Consider the following 13,172-nt stretch of genomic DNA (forward strand, 5'->3'; position numbering starts at 1 on the left):
CTCCTCCCCTCTAAATCTGGCATGGGTTTGGAATGTGTAATGACAGCCTACAGGGCAAATTAGAACAGGGAGTGAACTCTATCCCCAACCACAGAGAACAGGGCAGTGTTTGGGGAGGGGATGGCCACAGAGCAGGCTGTGTGTGTATGTGTGTGTGCACGCACGCACATGTGTGTACACGTGTATATGTGTGTGGATGTGCATGGTGGTGTCTGTACGCACTTGGGTTGTGTGGTGTGGAAGGAGTCCAAGGTTCGGAGTCCAGAGGCCTTCTTCAAGGCCGTTCGTTCACTCTCCGTGTGGCATCTCAGAGTCAGTTTCCTCAGCTGTAAAATGGGAGGCTCTGGCCGGTTAACCAAGGGAGAGGCTGGGAGGGCTTGGTGAATGTTAACCTGGGCCGTGAATGCCAGGCTGTAGTCCTACCACATGTGCGTGCCCGGCAGGCGGGGTGGTGAGGAGGGCAGGTAAACTGGGACCGTATCATAATGGCGACGATGATTAAAGTATTTGTCAAGTGCTTATTAGGTGCCCAAGAGACACCTGACTTGCCCTTTACAGCAGCCCTATGGGATAGAAGCTGTTTTGCAACCTCATTTTATTGTAGGGAAACCAAGGCTCAGAGAGATTAGCATGAGCTGAGAATAATAACCCTTACCTCCCGGGGCTGTTGTGCACCTTGAACAAGATATTCTAAGGGTCTGGTGTGGCGCCTGGCTCCCAGGCCATGCCTTCAACTGAGGGGGTAGGGTAGCCCAGGCTCCACAGCCAACTGCCAGGATTTGAATCCTGGTTCTGTCACTAACCAGCTGGGTGGCCTCAGGCAAGTCACTTAACCTCTCTGAGCCTCAGTTTCCTTCTCTGTGAAAGGGGAATTATAGCAGTACCTACCTCCAGGGCAGGATTTCTCAACCTCAGCACTATTGACTTTTTGGGCTGGGTCGTTCCTTGTGGTGGGGACTGTCCTATACATTGTAGGATGTCTGGCACTATCCCTGGTCTGCCTTGACCCCCTAGATGCCAGTAGCCCTCTCTCCTCTGCGCAGTGTGACAACCAAACATGTCTTCAGACATTGCCGAGTGTCCCTGGGGAGCAGAAGGGCCCCCAGCTGAGAACTGCTGGTCTAAGGTTGCAGTGAGGACCGGATGGGAGTGCGTGTATGAAGCACTTGGGCCCATCAGAGCCACATAATCACGATGAAGATGGGGGTTTAGTTCAAAATTGCTACTTCACCATAATTAATATGTTCATACTGATCTCTATGTGTCTTGTCAAGGCTACGAGCAGTGTGTGAGTGGCTGAGGGGGCATTTGAACCTGGGGCTGGCTGGCTCCAGACCCCTTGTTGTGGAGTCCCCAGAAACCCTGGATGCCATCTGAGTTGAGATTTCTTAGGGCAGGGGGTGCAGGCATGGCGGGGGTTTGAGCGGCTGCCTCCTCTGCCCCCCCCTAAGGCAGGGGCTGTCCTGCCCCCATGGGACAGGGGTGCAGTAATAAGGAGGGTGTTAACAGCAGAAGCACGTGCCCAATGCCTCCTCTTCCCTTGACCCTGGGTCCCCATTGAGGTGAACAGGACTGGGCCGGGGGAAGTCTAATCTTCCCCCTCAATGCCTGCACCCCAGTGGACACCCTCTCTGCCTCCACATACCCCCATTCCTGCATTACTAAGCCCAGACTCAGGTGGCAGCCACTAGGGGTCTCCCTTTCCCACCTGGCAGGTGGATAGGAACTAATGTCTCCTGAAGTCCTAGTAAGTGCTGGCATCAAGTGGGTGCTTCAAATTCCTGAGGGCACTGGCGTTTCCCAAGAGCTTTAGGAGTAGGTGTGGTTACCCTGGTTTTACAGGTGGGGAAGCTGAGGCCCAGAGAGAGGAAGTGATTTGCCCAGGATCACACAGCTGCTAATTAACCAGGGCCAAGATGGGAACTGGGTATATCTGATTTCAGCAACTGTGCTCCTAACCCTTACTTACTCCTTTGATTATAATCATTGACAGCTCCCAGTTTAATCCCAGGGTTGACACTGGACATGCCTGATCTCATTTACTTCTTCCTGCAAACGTATGAAAAAAGCTACTATATTGTACCCATTTTACAAATGAGGAAACTGAGGCTCAGGTAGCTAAGGTCACTTTCTCAAGGTCATGCTGCACATAAATAGCAGAGCTGGGGTTAGAACCCAGGCCTGGAAGACTCTAAAATCTAGGCTCTCCCTACCCTCTGGTGCCTAGAAGGGGGACTGTCCCCGGCAGGAGCTCTGCCCCTCTGTGTGCCCTGCTGCACCTGCCGAGAGAGGCCTCTTGCAGTGCCCTAGCCTTCCCTCCCGGCAGCCACAAAACAAACAAGGTAGAGACCAATCTCTATTTGTTTTTCTGCTAGTGTGTGGGGATGGAGAGATATAGAAAAGAGGGCTTTCCAGACATTTTCCTGCAGCCTGGGTGGGATGGTAGGAGTTCCAGGAAACTTGCCCTTGGTGTCTAGCCCTCCCAGTGGCGTGCTGCAGAGGGCAGGGGGCTGACAGCCAGCAGGGCCTTGTCCCTCCCTTGCCCTACTCCTGGCTAAAAGTTGGGCCTGGGAGCCAGAGAGAACTGGGTTGAAGTCCAACTCTTCTTACAAGCTATGTGACTTCCCCTCTTTTTATTTATTTATTTATTATTTGCTATACGCAGGCCTCTCACTGCTGTGGCCTCTCCCGTTGCGGAGCACAGGCTCCGGACGCGCAGGCCCAGCGGCCACGGCTCACGGGCCCAGCCGCTCTGCGGCATGTGGGATCCTCCCGGACCAGGGCACGAACCCGCGTCCCCTGCATCGGCAGGCGGACTCCCAACCACTGCGCCACCAGGGAAGCCCATGACTTCCCCTCTTAAAGCTCCATTTTCCTCATCTGACAAATGGGAACAAATAATACCTTTGTCATCAGGTCGTGTGTCCATGGGGCACCCTTCTAGGTGTCAGGGACACAGGAGTGAACGAAACAGATGCATTCCCTATCTTCTGGTGCTCACAGCTCAGGAATTAACGAATCTCATGAACAAATGGTCAGGGAGGGCTTCCCAGAGGAATGGACATGAGCTGGGATCGCAGGTGGGCAGGAGTTAACCAGGCAAAGAGGGGAGGGAAGGGGTCAGCGCTTGGCACTGGGGAGCAGCGTTTGTGCACTGTGGGCAGTTAACTAAATCCTCGGAACCTTGGTTTCCTGTTCTGTGAAATGGGGTCATAATGACGGTGCTGGGAAATTGAGGGCCACTGACTCCCACAGTGGGTTCGTGAGTGTCTCTGAGCACCTAGTGTCCCTGAAGCATAGATGCGGTGGTTCTGTTTTAGTAGGTGCTTACGGCGTGGCAGGCGCGGCACTGGCCGCTGGAACACGTGCTCTCTGCTTCAGCATCCCCATTTCACAGGTGAGGAAACCGAGGCTGCGAACCATCCACTTTCGCATCACACGGTTGCTAAATGTGGAGCTTGGGACTTGAACCCTGCTCTGGGGGCCCCGAAGCTGGCTTGGTTGGCCAGGAGTAGGCCCCAGGCTCCAGATCTGGGGACCCAGTGTGACTCGGATGCCCTTTCTCCTCCAGCTAACGTCCAGGGTAGCTGGACCTGAGGCAGACTCATGTTTCCAGGTCCCTGAAAGAGGCTCTGTTGCAGCTCCTGCCGGGGGCTGGCGGCCAACCACATCTGGGAGTGGCCACCCTGAACCCCTGTCATTACAACGGTGGCTTTGAAGAAGCTGGCAGCAGTGCTGTTTGCCCACGTGGGAGGGGGCTTCCTGGAGACGGCCTGACTCCCCTCCTGTTCCCTTGCAGGCAGAGCAGTGCAGACAGGTCCAGGGGCAGCATGGCGGATCCCAGCGAAGGCCCCCGCGCGGGGCCTGGGGAGGTAGCCGAGCCCCCTGGGGATGAGAGTGGCATCCCCGGCGGGGAGGCCTTCCCCCTCTCTTCGCTGGCCAACCTGTTCGAGGGGGAGGACGGCTCCCCGTCGCCCTCTCCGGCTGACAGTGGTCGCCCCGCCGGCCCAGGCGATGGGCGACCCAACCTGCGCATGAAGTTCCAGGGCGCCTTCCGCAAGGGGGTGCCCAACCCCATCGACCTGCTGGAGTCCACCTTGTATGAGTCCTCAGTGGTGCCTGGGCCCAAGAAGGCGCCCATGGACTCGCTCTTTGACTATGGCACCTATCGCCAGCACCCCAGTGACAAGCGGTGGAGGAGGAAGGTCATAGAGTGAGTATTGCTGGCTGCCTGGCCGAGGGTCTCCGCCTCTGTATTGAATCCATCCATCCATCCATCCATCCATCCATCCATCCATCCATCCATCCATTCATCCATTCACCCATCCATCCATCCTTCTATCCATTCATTCATTTGTCTACCTGTTCACTCATCCATCCATCCACCTATCTGTCCACCTTTCTGTATACTTGTCTATTCATTCATCTGTCTGTCCACTTATCCATCCATCTGTATATCCATCCATCTGTGTATCCATCCATTATCTACTCATTCATTCATCCAGCTACCTATCTTTCCACCTAGCCATCCACTTGTCCAGTCCGTCCATCCATCCATCATCTACTCATTCGAATATCTATCTACCCATCTATCCATCTGTCCCATCTTATCTGGCCAGTCATCCACTCATACAACAAACCTTCCATTTATCCACCATATACTTAGCCAAAATCCATCCATTCTCCCACCTACTCACTGTTTCTGTTCATCCAGCCAGTCAGCTATCAAACTATTCATCATTCATTCATTCATTTCATTTCCATGTCTTTCTTTTGTTCTCTCTTTCTCTGTCATCAGCTACCCACCCTTCCATCTGCCCATCCACTTGTCCAGTCCGTCCATCCATCCATCATCACTCATTCAAATATCTATCGACCCATCTATTCATCTGCTGTCTCTCTGCCCAGCCATCCGCCCATGAAAACCTCTCTCAGGCCTGTGTGTGTGTCTGGAGGAGAGTCTTGAAGTCTGCAGATGCCCTGTTGTCACCTGGTCCTCCTCTGTTCCCCCTTGATGATCACAGACTCATTTATGCCCTTGGATGAAGCCCACTCACCTCCTCAGCCCTTGCTTTGTTTCCTTTATTTATTCACTGAGCCACCGATTTGTTCGGTGACCGTTTCTGGAGCACCCGCCACATGCCAGGTAGGGCGGTTGGCCCTGGGGCTCCAGGGGTGAGTCAGAACAGACGTTACTCCTATCAGCTCAGACACTGAGTAGCTGTCACTGGTACCTTCAGTTTGGAGGACAAGACAGGTAATAAGCAAGTGATTAGACAATTCACTTTTGGGGAGGTGCTGAGGTGGGAGAGGGGAGTTGATACAGAAAAGGTAGTCCAGGAGGGCTTCCTGGAGCAGCTGACATTTAAGCCCAACGCTAAGGGGTGAAAAAGGGCAGCCACACAGCGGGGGTGGTGGGAGGAAGGTGTTCCAGGTGGAGGGAAGTGCATGTACAGGGGCCCAAGGCTAGAGGGGCTCAATGTGTCCAAGAAATGGGGCCTCGCAGTCCACATGGTATACTGGACAAATTGCATAACCTCCACTCAGAGGTGGAAACAGGCCCAGGGCAGCAAAGTGCCCTGGTGTCCCATCCCTCCAAGGTCCCATTGGAAGCTGGTGGACTCCCTGTCTCCCTTTCCCCTCCCTCAGATCCCCTCCTTCAAGCCCTCATCCCCACCATTACCCCAGACAGCCAGGGCTAACGGCTTTGCGGGGGCTGCAGAGGAGTTGGGACGTGGCTAAGCGGCTGAGGTCTTCAGAGACCCCGAAGGCTGCCTCGGTGAAGACTGAGGGCGAGGGTGTTACTTCATCTCATTTTTTGGCTCAAAGGTCACAGTTCAGGAGCAGATAAAATGGGGGCTGCCCTAGCCTGTGTGCCCCCGTCGTCAGGAAGCACCTCTTCCCCCTTCCCTGGCCCCCCATCACTGGAGGCCCTGCCCTGGGGTGTAAAATCTGGGGCCCGGGCAGAGGAAGGAGGGAGAGTGGCTGTCCACTCCCCCTGGTGAGCCGCTGGCCTTCTCTGCCCTGAAGCCCCTGCCTCAGTGTCCCTTCCCCCTCTGGCCCTGCCACCTCTGTCGTGGTTCACTCTCTGCTCCCCTACACCCCCTCTTCTCCCTCCCCATCTCCACCTCTTTCTCTTCTCCATCCTGTCTTCATTTCACAGATTGTTCTTCGCCCTTGTATGTTCCGGGCACTGGGTGCGTGAGGACATGACACAGGGCGTCCCTGCCCTCATGGTGCCCCTGGGCTGCTGCTGCTCCAGCTCTTTGGCTCTCAAAACCTAGCACACAGTAGGTGCCCAATGAGTGTTTATTGAATGACTGAATGAATGTGTTTTTTTCCCTTTTTTCTTTCTCCATCGCTTCCTCTCCCCCAGCCCTCTCCATCTTGTTCTGTCTCCACCTGCCTCTGTAGCTCGGCATTTCTCCCACACATACAGACTCTGGACACACAGTAGGCGCTAAATAATAACAGGAATATCAGCTAACATTTATTGGGTGTTTACTTTGGTGGGGCCTGGACTAAGCACCTATGTCCGTGGCCTCAGTTGTCTCAAATGTTTGTTGAATGAATAAATCAAGGAGTGAATGATTGAATAAAAGATAGAGTTGCTTTATCTTTTAGTCTGGTGTTCCTCCTTTATTTTCTTACTATCTTTGTCTCTTCCAGTCTCTGGATTCTTAAGTACTTAGTAAATGACAAATGGATGGATGGTGGGTGGGTGGATGGGTGGGTGTGTGGATGGGTGGATGGATGGATGGAAGAGTGGATGGGTGGATAGATAGATGGATGGATGGATGGATGGATGGATAGGTAGATGGATGGATGAGTGGATTGATGGGTGAATGGATGGGTGGGTGGATGGATGGATGGATGGATGGATGGGTGAATGGATGGGTGGGTGGATGGATGGATGGATGGATGGATGGGTGGGTGGGTGGGTGGATGGATGGATGGATGGATGGTTGGATGGATGGGTGGGTGGGTGGATGGGTGGGCTGTGTGTTCTTTGTCTGTCTCCAACCAACACACAGGTACCAGGTAGAGTCTATTGGGATAAAACATTCCTTTGTGTCTCCAGATGTCTTTCTCCTCTCAGTCTGGTCCCTCCCTAGGGCTCCAGCTGCCCCCACCCCCCAATCCCTGGGCCCCTAAGGCTAGAGACTGTGGGATGGGCAGAGGATGAGCCCTCCTATCACCCGGCTTCCTCCCCCTTCAGGAAGCAGCCACAGAGCTCCAAAGCTCCCACGCCCCAGCCGCCTCCCATACTCAAAGTCTTCAACCGGCCTATCCTCTTTGACATCGTGTCTCGGGGCTCCACCGCTGACCTGGACGGGTTGCTCCCCTTCTTGCTGACCCACAAGAAGCGGCTGACTGACGAGGAGTTCCGGGGTAAGCCACCCAGGAATAGCAGGTGGGCCAGCTGGAGGTTGGGGGAGGCCTGGCCTTGGGGGCCCCCTTTCCCCTCAGCATTTTCCCTTCGGTTAGTGGGCTGCGCTAGCCAGGAAGAGCACTGGACAGGGAGTCTGGTCCTGTGTGTCCTTTACCATATTACTTAACCTCTCTGGGCCTTTGCTGCCTTTCTTTGTTCATTCATTCAGCCTTCATTTATGAAAAGATTAGTGTCATAGGTGAGCAGAGTTTACCCACCTGGATTCAAATCCCACCATTACCACTTAAGGGACGTGTGGCTTCTCTGGGTCTCAGTTTCCTCATCTGTACCCTGGGGAATAATAATAGCGTAGTCCTGGCCTCTGAGGACAGAGAATTCCACAGTGCCAAGCACAAGGCAGCTGGGGTCCCAGGAGCTCCTGCCCCCTCTGAGGGGAGCTCTGGAGTGGGGAGCAGGGCATTCCTGCTTCTGCTTCTGAGGCTCTGCCCCCCTCCCCACCCAGCTTTCTGGCTCCCCGCTATAGGCTGGAGCCCAGTCACCATTGCCCTGGGACTTACTCAGCCCAGAGAGCTCACTCTCCAGCCTCGTCCAGGCTCAGAACACCCACCTCGGGGCACTAGCTCCCTCCGCTACCCCAGGGCTTCCCTGCAAATTGGGGAAGGTGGGCTGTGAGCCTCTCCACCCAAGTCAGCCACCTGCTAAGTGCCGGGTGCCAGGTGAGCTGTAATTAACGGGCCGAGTGACCCCACAGATCCATATAAAATGTCGAGAATTGTGGCAGCTCGGGGCTGACGAAGCTTCAGGGAGATCAGGGGCCATTTTTGGAGACTTTAGGTACTTCCAGTAAATTAAGTGTGAAAGTAGGCTGACGGGGTCTGTAGTATATTTTTCACATATACCTTTATCAACCAGATTCTTTGAACACCAAAACGATACGATGCTGTATTATTGTGTCCATCCGAAGAGAATTACCGGACTTATAAAAAATATTCATTCATGGTACCCAGCCAGGTGCTGTGGCCTCGTTTGGGGCACGAGCTTAGAGTTGTGGAGAGGGTCTCCGTGATGGTGTGAATCTCATTTGGCGATAACCCACATTTAAGCCCCGACCAAATGGCCCCACCTGGCCCCCCAAGTTCACCAGGCAAAAGTGGGGAGCTTTGGTGTGCAGTGAACCCCCGTGAGATGGGGATCATGGCGCCTGTGCTTCGGCGGTCAGAGCAGCGTCAGGCTGGGCTTGCCAAGCCTTCTGGCTTCTGAGTTCAGGACTGAGCTGAAAGGGGGCTCTAGGCCTAGGCTGGGAACCCCCGGGCCAGTGTGTCTGCCTGAGGGTGGGTGGGGGACCCTAAGATAGGCTGGGAGAGGGCCCTGAAATTGTACAGAGTAATGCACCTGTAGAGGGGGATTTACCCTCTACAGGCCCATTCATTAGGCTTCAGGCCCCTTGCTTGCTCTGGCCCCTTGTAGCCCTGGACCTAATCTGGAACTTGTAATTGTGTGTTCGCTTTCATTAACAGGATCCCCAAATTGTGTAAGTCTCAGGCTCCCCAAAACCTGGATTTGCCCCCGCGTGTTTTTCTAGCCAGAGGCTCGTGAGCCAGAGGCTCATTGATTCTTAGGGGAGTCAGTGACCGGCCCGCCCCTCCGCCCACACACAACCTCCAACTTGGCAGTTAACTTAGGGCCCTTAGCTCCAAGCCTCCCCTCATCCCCTCATGGGCAGAGCTACTTCGCCACCTGCTGGTGGAGTCCGTAACTGCAACCCCTCCCCATTTCTGGGTAGCCGCCGTTCTTCGTGTCTTATACCAGGACCCAGGCTGGCAGCCCCGGACCCTGCTACAGCCTGGGCCTCGGAGTGTGGAAGTGCAAATCCAGGGTCTAGTTCCACATCCCACACAAACCACTTGAGCTCCTGTGGTTTGGAATTCCCTGCAGTGCCCAGCTTGCCCCTTCGCTGAATGTGTATTAATTCAACAAGTGGTTATTGGGCACCTACCAAGTGTCAGGCTCTGTGCTGGTGTGGGGCGGAAGTGGTGAGTGAAGCAGACATGACCCTGTCCTCAAGTTGCTCTCAGTCTCGAGGGTGAGACCAACTTGATCAAGCAATCACAGAAATAAATACACAATTACAAACTGTAATTTGTGTCCACAAGAGGCTGTATTGGACAATTTGACCTAATCAGGAAGATCTGGGAGAATTTCTGGGAGGAGGTGACACTTGAGCTAAGTCTGAATGAATTGCAGTTAGCCAGGTAAAAAGAGGTGGAGGAAGGATTAGAGAGGAGGTGAAAGAACAGCATGTGCAAAGGCCCTGTGGCTAAACATGACCAGAGTTGGACTCAGTTGCTATGTGGAAAGTGGATTAAAGGACGTCCAGAGAGGCTGGTGGAAACCAGGCATGTGAGAGAGATGGTGGCTGGGCCAGGTTGGTGGCAGTGGAGATGGAGCGTGGTGGAGGGGTTGGAGAAATAGGGAAAATCTGTGGGACTTGCTGGATGTGGGGAGAAGGGAGGACAAAGATAAGATGGCTGGGGACACCATCATCTACGGAGGGGACACATGCAGACCGGGTTGGGCTTTGGGGAGGGAAAGATGATGAGGTCAGCGTGGAGAATCATGAGTTGCCTGACAATTAGAAAACGGACTGATTGAGGTTCCCCTGAGTGCGGGTGTGTCTGGACAGAATCCCCAGGGGCCTCGGCCAGCATTTGGGGTCCCCTCCACCTTATGAGATGGGGAACTGGAGTCCATTATCATTCGGTACATAGTTACCTGGTGTTGACTCTGGGCTGGGCGCCAGGGGTGTAGCAAAAAGTAAACAGAACAAGGCTTGTCCGAGCAACCTCACTCCTAGGAGCGTGGGACAGAAATTCAGGTCTCTGCGTTTTCACCACTTCCCAGCACCTAAGGAGAGGCTCTAAAGCATTTCTCGTGGCGTAATAAAGGCAGCAGTATTACTTATTGAAGACTCCTATCTGCCTGGCTCTGGGCTCATCAACAAATACCTATTAGCTCATGATTTCCCTTATATATATATATGTTTATTTATTTATGGCTGCGTTGGGTCTTTGTTGCCGTGCGCGGGCTTTCTCTAGTTGCGGCGAGCAGGGGCTATTCTTTGTTGTGGTGCGCAGGCTTCTCATTGCGGTGGCTTCTCTTGTTGCAGAGCACGGGCTCTAGGCGCGTGGACTTAAGTAGTTGTGGCTCGTGGGCTCAACAGTTGTGGCTCACCTGCTCTAGAGCGCAGGATCAGTAGTTGTGGCGCACGGGCTTAGTTGCTCCGTGACATGTGGGATCTTCCTGGACCAGGAATCGAACCCATGTCCCCAGCATTGGCAAGCAGATTCTTAACCACTGTGCCACCAGGGAAGTCCCACAATTTCCCTTTGTAGCCTCAATTTAGCTAGACAAGAAACTGAAGCAGAAAAGGTCACACAGAAATCAGGAGCAAAGCCCAATTTGAGCCCCCAAAGACCTGGCTCCAGAGCGGGCCCCTCAGCCCACACCTGCCTTTCGCATTCCTCATCCCTTTCCTGATCCCCTTCCTGCATCTGGCCATTTTGCCCCCTGCCTGATTCACAGGTAAGTTCTCTTTTCATTGACTCGCTCTTTTAAAGATATAAATCAACTCCTGTCACCATAAAAATTAATACAAGGGAAAGAAAATTGCAAAGGGACAGTAAGCGTTAGTGGGAGATGTTAAGGACCCATTAGGACAAAACAAAGACTGACTTCACAGGAGGGATTTGTCAAGCGGATGAAACCTTGCACACTCGGGTTTTTAATGTTATTATTGCTGCATCTGCAGAAGCCCCCAAATCCTCGAAGGTAATTTCATGTTCGCTATGGCTCACAGCCTCCACTTTGGGGAATGCTGCACTCCCTCTGCTCCCCTCTAGGGGCACTAGTGTAATCGCTTCATGGGAAAAGGATCTATGTGCAAATAGGCAGGCAAAGACTGCCTCCTGGGTCTGCTTTTAGAGGTTCACAGTCCTCATTAACAGATTAAAGGTTCTGAGAAGTCCTGTAGTGAAGAAATACGGTTGGCATTGTTTAACCCAGCATTCCCCCTTTTTATTTGATTTTTTAAAATTCTCTCCAGATATGCTTTGGTAAACACCAACCTCTCTACAGGCTGCAGCTTCCCACATTTTAAGAAACTTCTGCTCCTGGGCTTCCCTGGTGGCGCAGTGGTTGAGAGTCCGCCTGCCGATGCAGGGGACATGGGTTCGTGCCCTGGTCCGGGAAGATCCCACATGCCGCGGAGCGGCTGGGCCCGTGAGCCATGGCCGCTGAGCCTGCGCGTCCGGAGCCTGTGCTCCGCAACGGGAGAGGCCACAACAGTGAGAGGCCTGCGTACGCCAAACAAACAAACAAAAAAAACTTCTGCTCCTCTGAGTTTATTTGACCTTCTCAGTACCATGGGGAGCAGATAGGGAACAGGCTCGAGAGGAGGACCGACACGGCCAGGACCTCTGGCTCCCTGCCCAGTGCCCTGTCCACAGCTGCCCAGCAGTTTGGGCCACGGGCCGAGCGCCCCTTCTCCCGCATGTCTCTACTCACAGAGCCATCCACGGGGAAGACCTGCCTGCCCAAAGCCCTGCTGAATCTGAGCAACGGCCGCAACGACACAATCCCTGTGCTTCTGGACATCGCTGAGCGCACGGGCAACATGCGCGAATTCATCAACTCGCCCTTCCGGGACATCTACTACCGAGGTGAGGCCCTGGGCTGGGCGGGAGGGGGGCACCGTCTTCACTTGTCCAACCATCCCCCCAACTGAGAGCTTCAGTCTGGGCCCCAAGTGCCAGCACGTCCCCAGGAACCAGTTGTTGAATGAATGAATGAACGGACGAAAGGACAATAACTACCCCTTCCAACTTGGATATTCTGAGTTTCACAATCAAAGGTTCCAAGGTTCCCAGATGCAGTGAGCCAAAGGGGCCGTGAACCTGGAAATCTGGACCCAAGATGCTCTGGTTCTGGATACTCTGAGGCTTTGTTGCAATAGTTCTATGAGCCACCAGCTCAGAGAGGCACAGGTGTCACCGGGGCCAGCTCCCTGGGTCTAAATTCTGAGATCTGTGAATCCAACTTGACCTTCCAGATTCCTGGATATGCAGATTCAAAGGCTGTGAATTTTATATCCCAAATTCTGTGAGACCATGATGCCGTTGTTTCCTCTAGGATGAAAGCCTCTTATGAGTCTGAAAAGTTCCCACATTTGGGACCCTCCGAGTTGGATATCCCTTGAGCCCAAGATTCTGCTTGCGTGACGCAGCAGATCTGGGACCTCGGGCGTCAGAGACGCCACGTCTGGGAATGTCTGAAGGTCTATTTGCTGCCCTCGGGTGGATTTCTCCCTTTTGCACCCCAGCGCCTCCCACGACTGGTCGGGTCTCTGCCCCCGGTGACTGTCCCCCACCCCATCCCAGGCCAGACCGCCCTGCACATCGCCATCGAGCGCCGCTGCAAACACTACGTGGAGCTTCTGGTGGCCCAAGGTGCCGATGTTCACGCCCAGGCCCGGGGACGCTTCTTCCAGCCCAAGGATGAGGGAGGCTACTTCTACTTCGGTGAGGAGGGGCCCGGTGGGGCCTGGGGCCCACGGGGGAGAGGCTGGGGGCTGGGGGCCTATGGTGGTGCTGGCAGCCCTGAGCCCTCCCCAAACAGCCAGGGCTGCGCTGGCCACGGGCCCAGACAGCACCCGGTACACGGGCCGCCTTACTGGTCTTGGTCACTGAGGTCTTGTCTTTGAGGAGTAGAGCATCACCACACT

The 13,172-nt window shown here is 54.2% G+C and overlaps 1 protein-coding gene across 1 annotated transcript in view; it reads left to right on the forward strand.

The window, feature by feature from the left end:
- The first annotated feature begins 1,590 nt into the window (after nt 1–1,590).
- TRPV4 (transient receptor potential cation channel subfamily V member 4) overlaps nt 1,591–13,172 on the forward strand; it is a 35,266-nt gene continuing 23,684 nt past the window's right edge. The window contains exons 1-4 of the mRNA XM_033837066.2: nt 1,591–4,213; nt 7,220–7,392; nt 11,959–12,111; nt 12,829–12,969. Of these exons, the coding sequence (XP_033692957.1) occupies nt 3,831–4,213; nt 7,220–7,392; nt 11,959–12,111; nt 12,829–12,969 (850 nt within the window). The 5' untranslated portion in view covers nt 1,591–3,830. The remainder of the gene's footprint in view (nt 4,214–7,219; nt 7,393–11,958; nt 12,112–12,828; nt 12,970–13,172) is intronic.

The sequence above is a fragment of the Tursiops truncatus genome, chromosome 13, assembly GCF_011762595.2.
Source record: "Tursiops truncatus isolate mTurTru1 chromosome 13, mTurTru1.mat.Y, whole genome shotgun sequence".
Classification (NCBI taxonomy): domain Eukaryota; kingdom Metazoa; phylum Chordata; class Mammalia; order Artiodactyla; family Delphinidae; genus Tursiops; species Tursiops truncatus.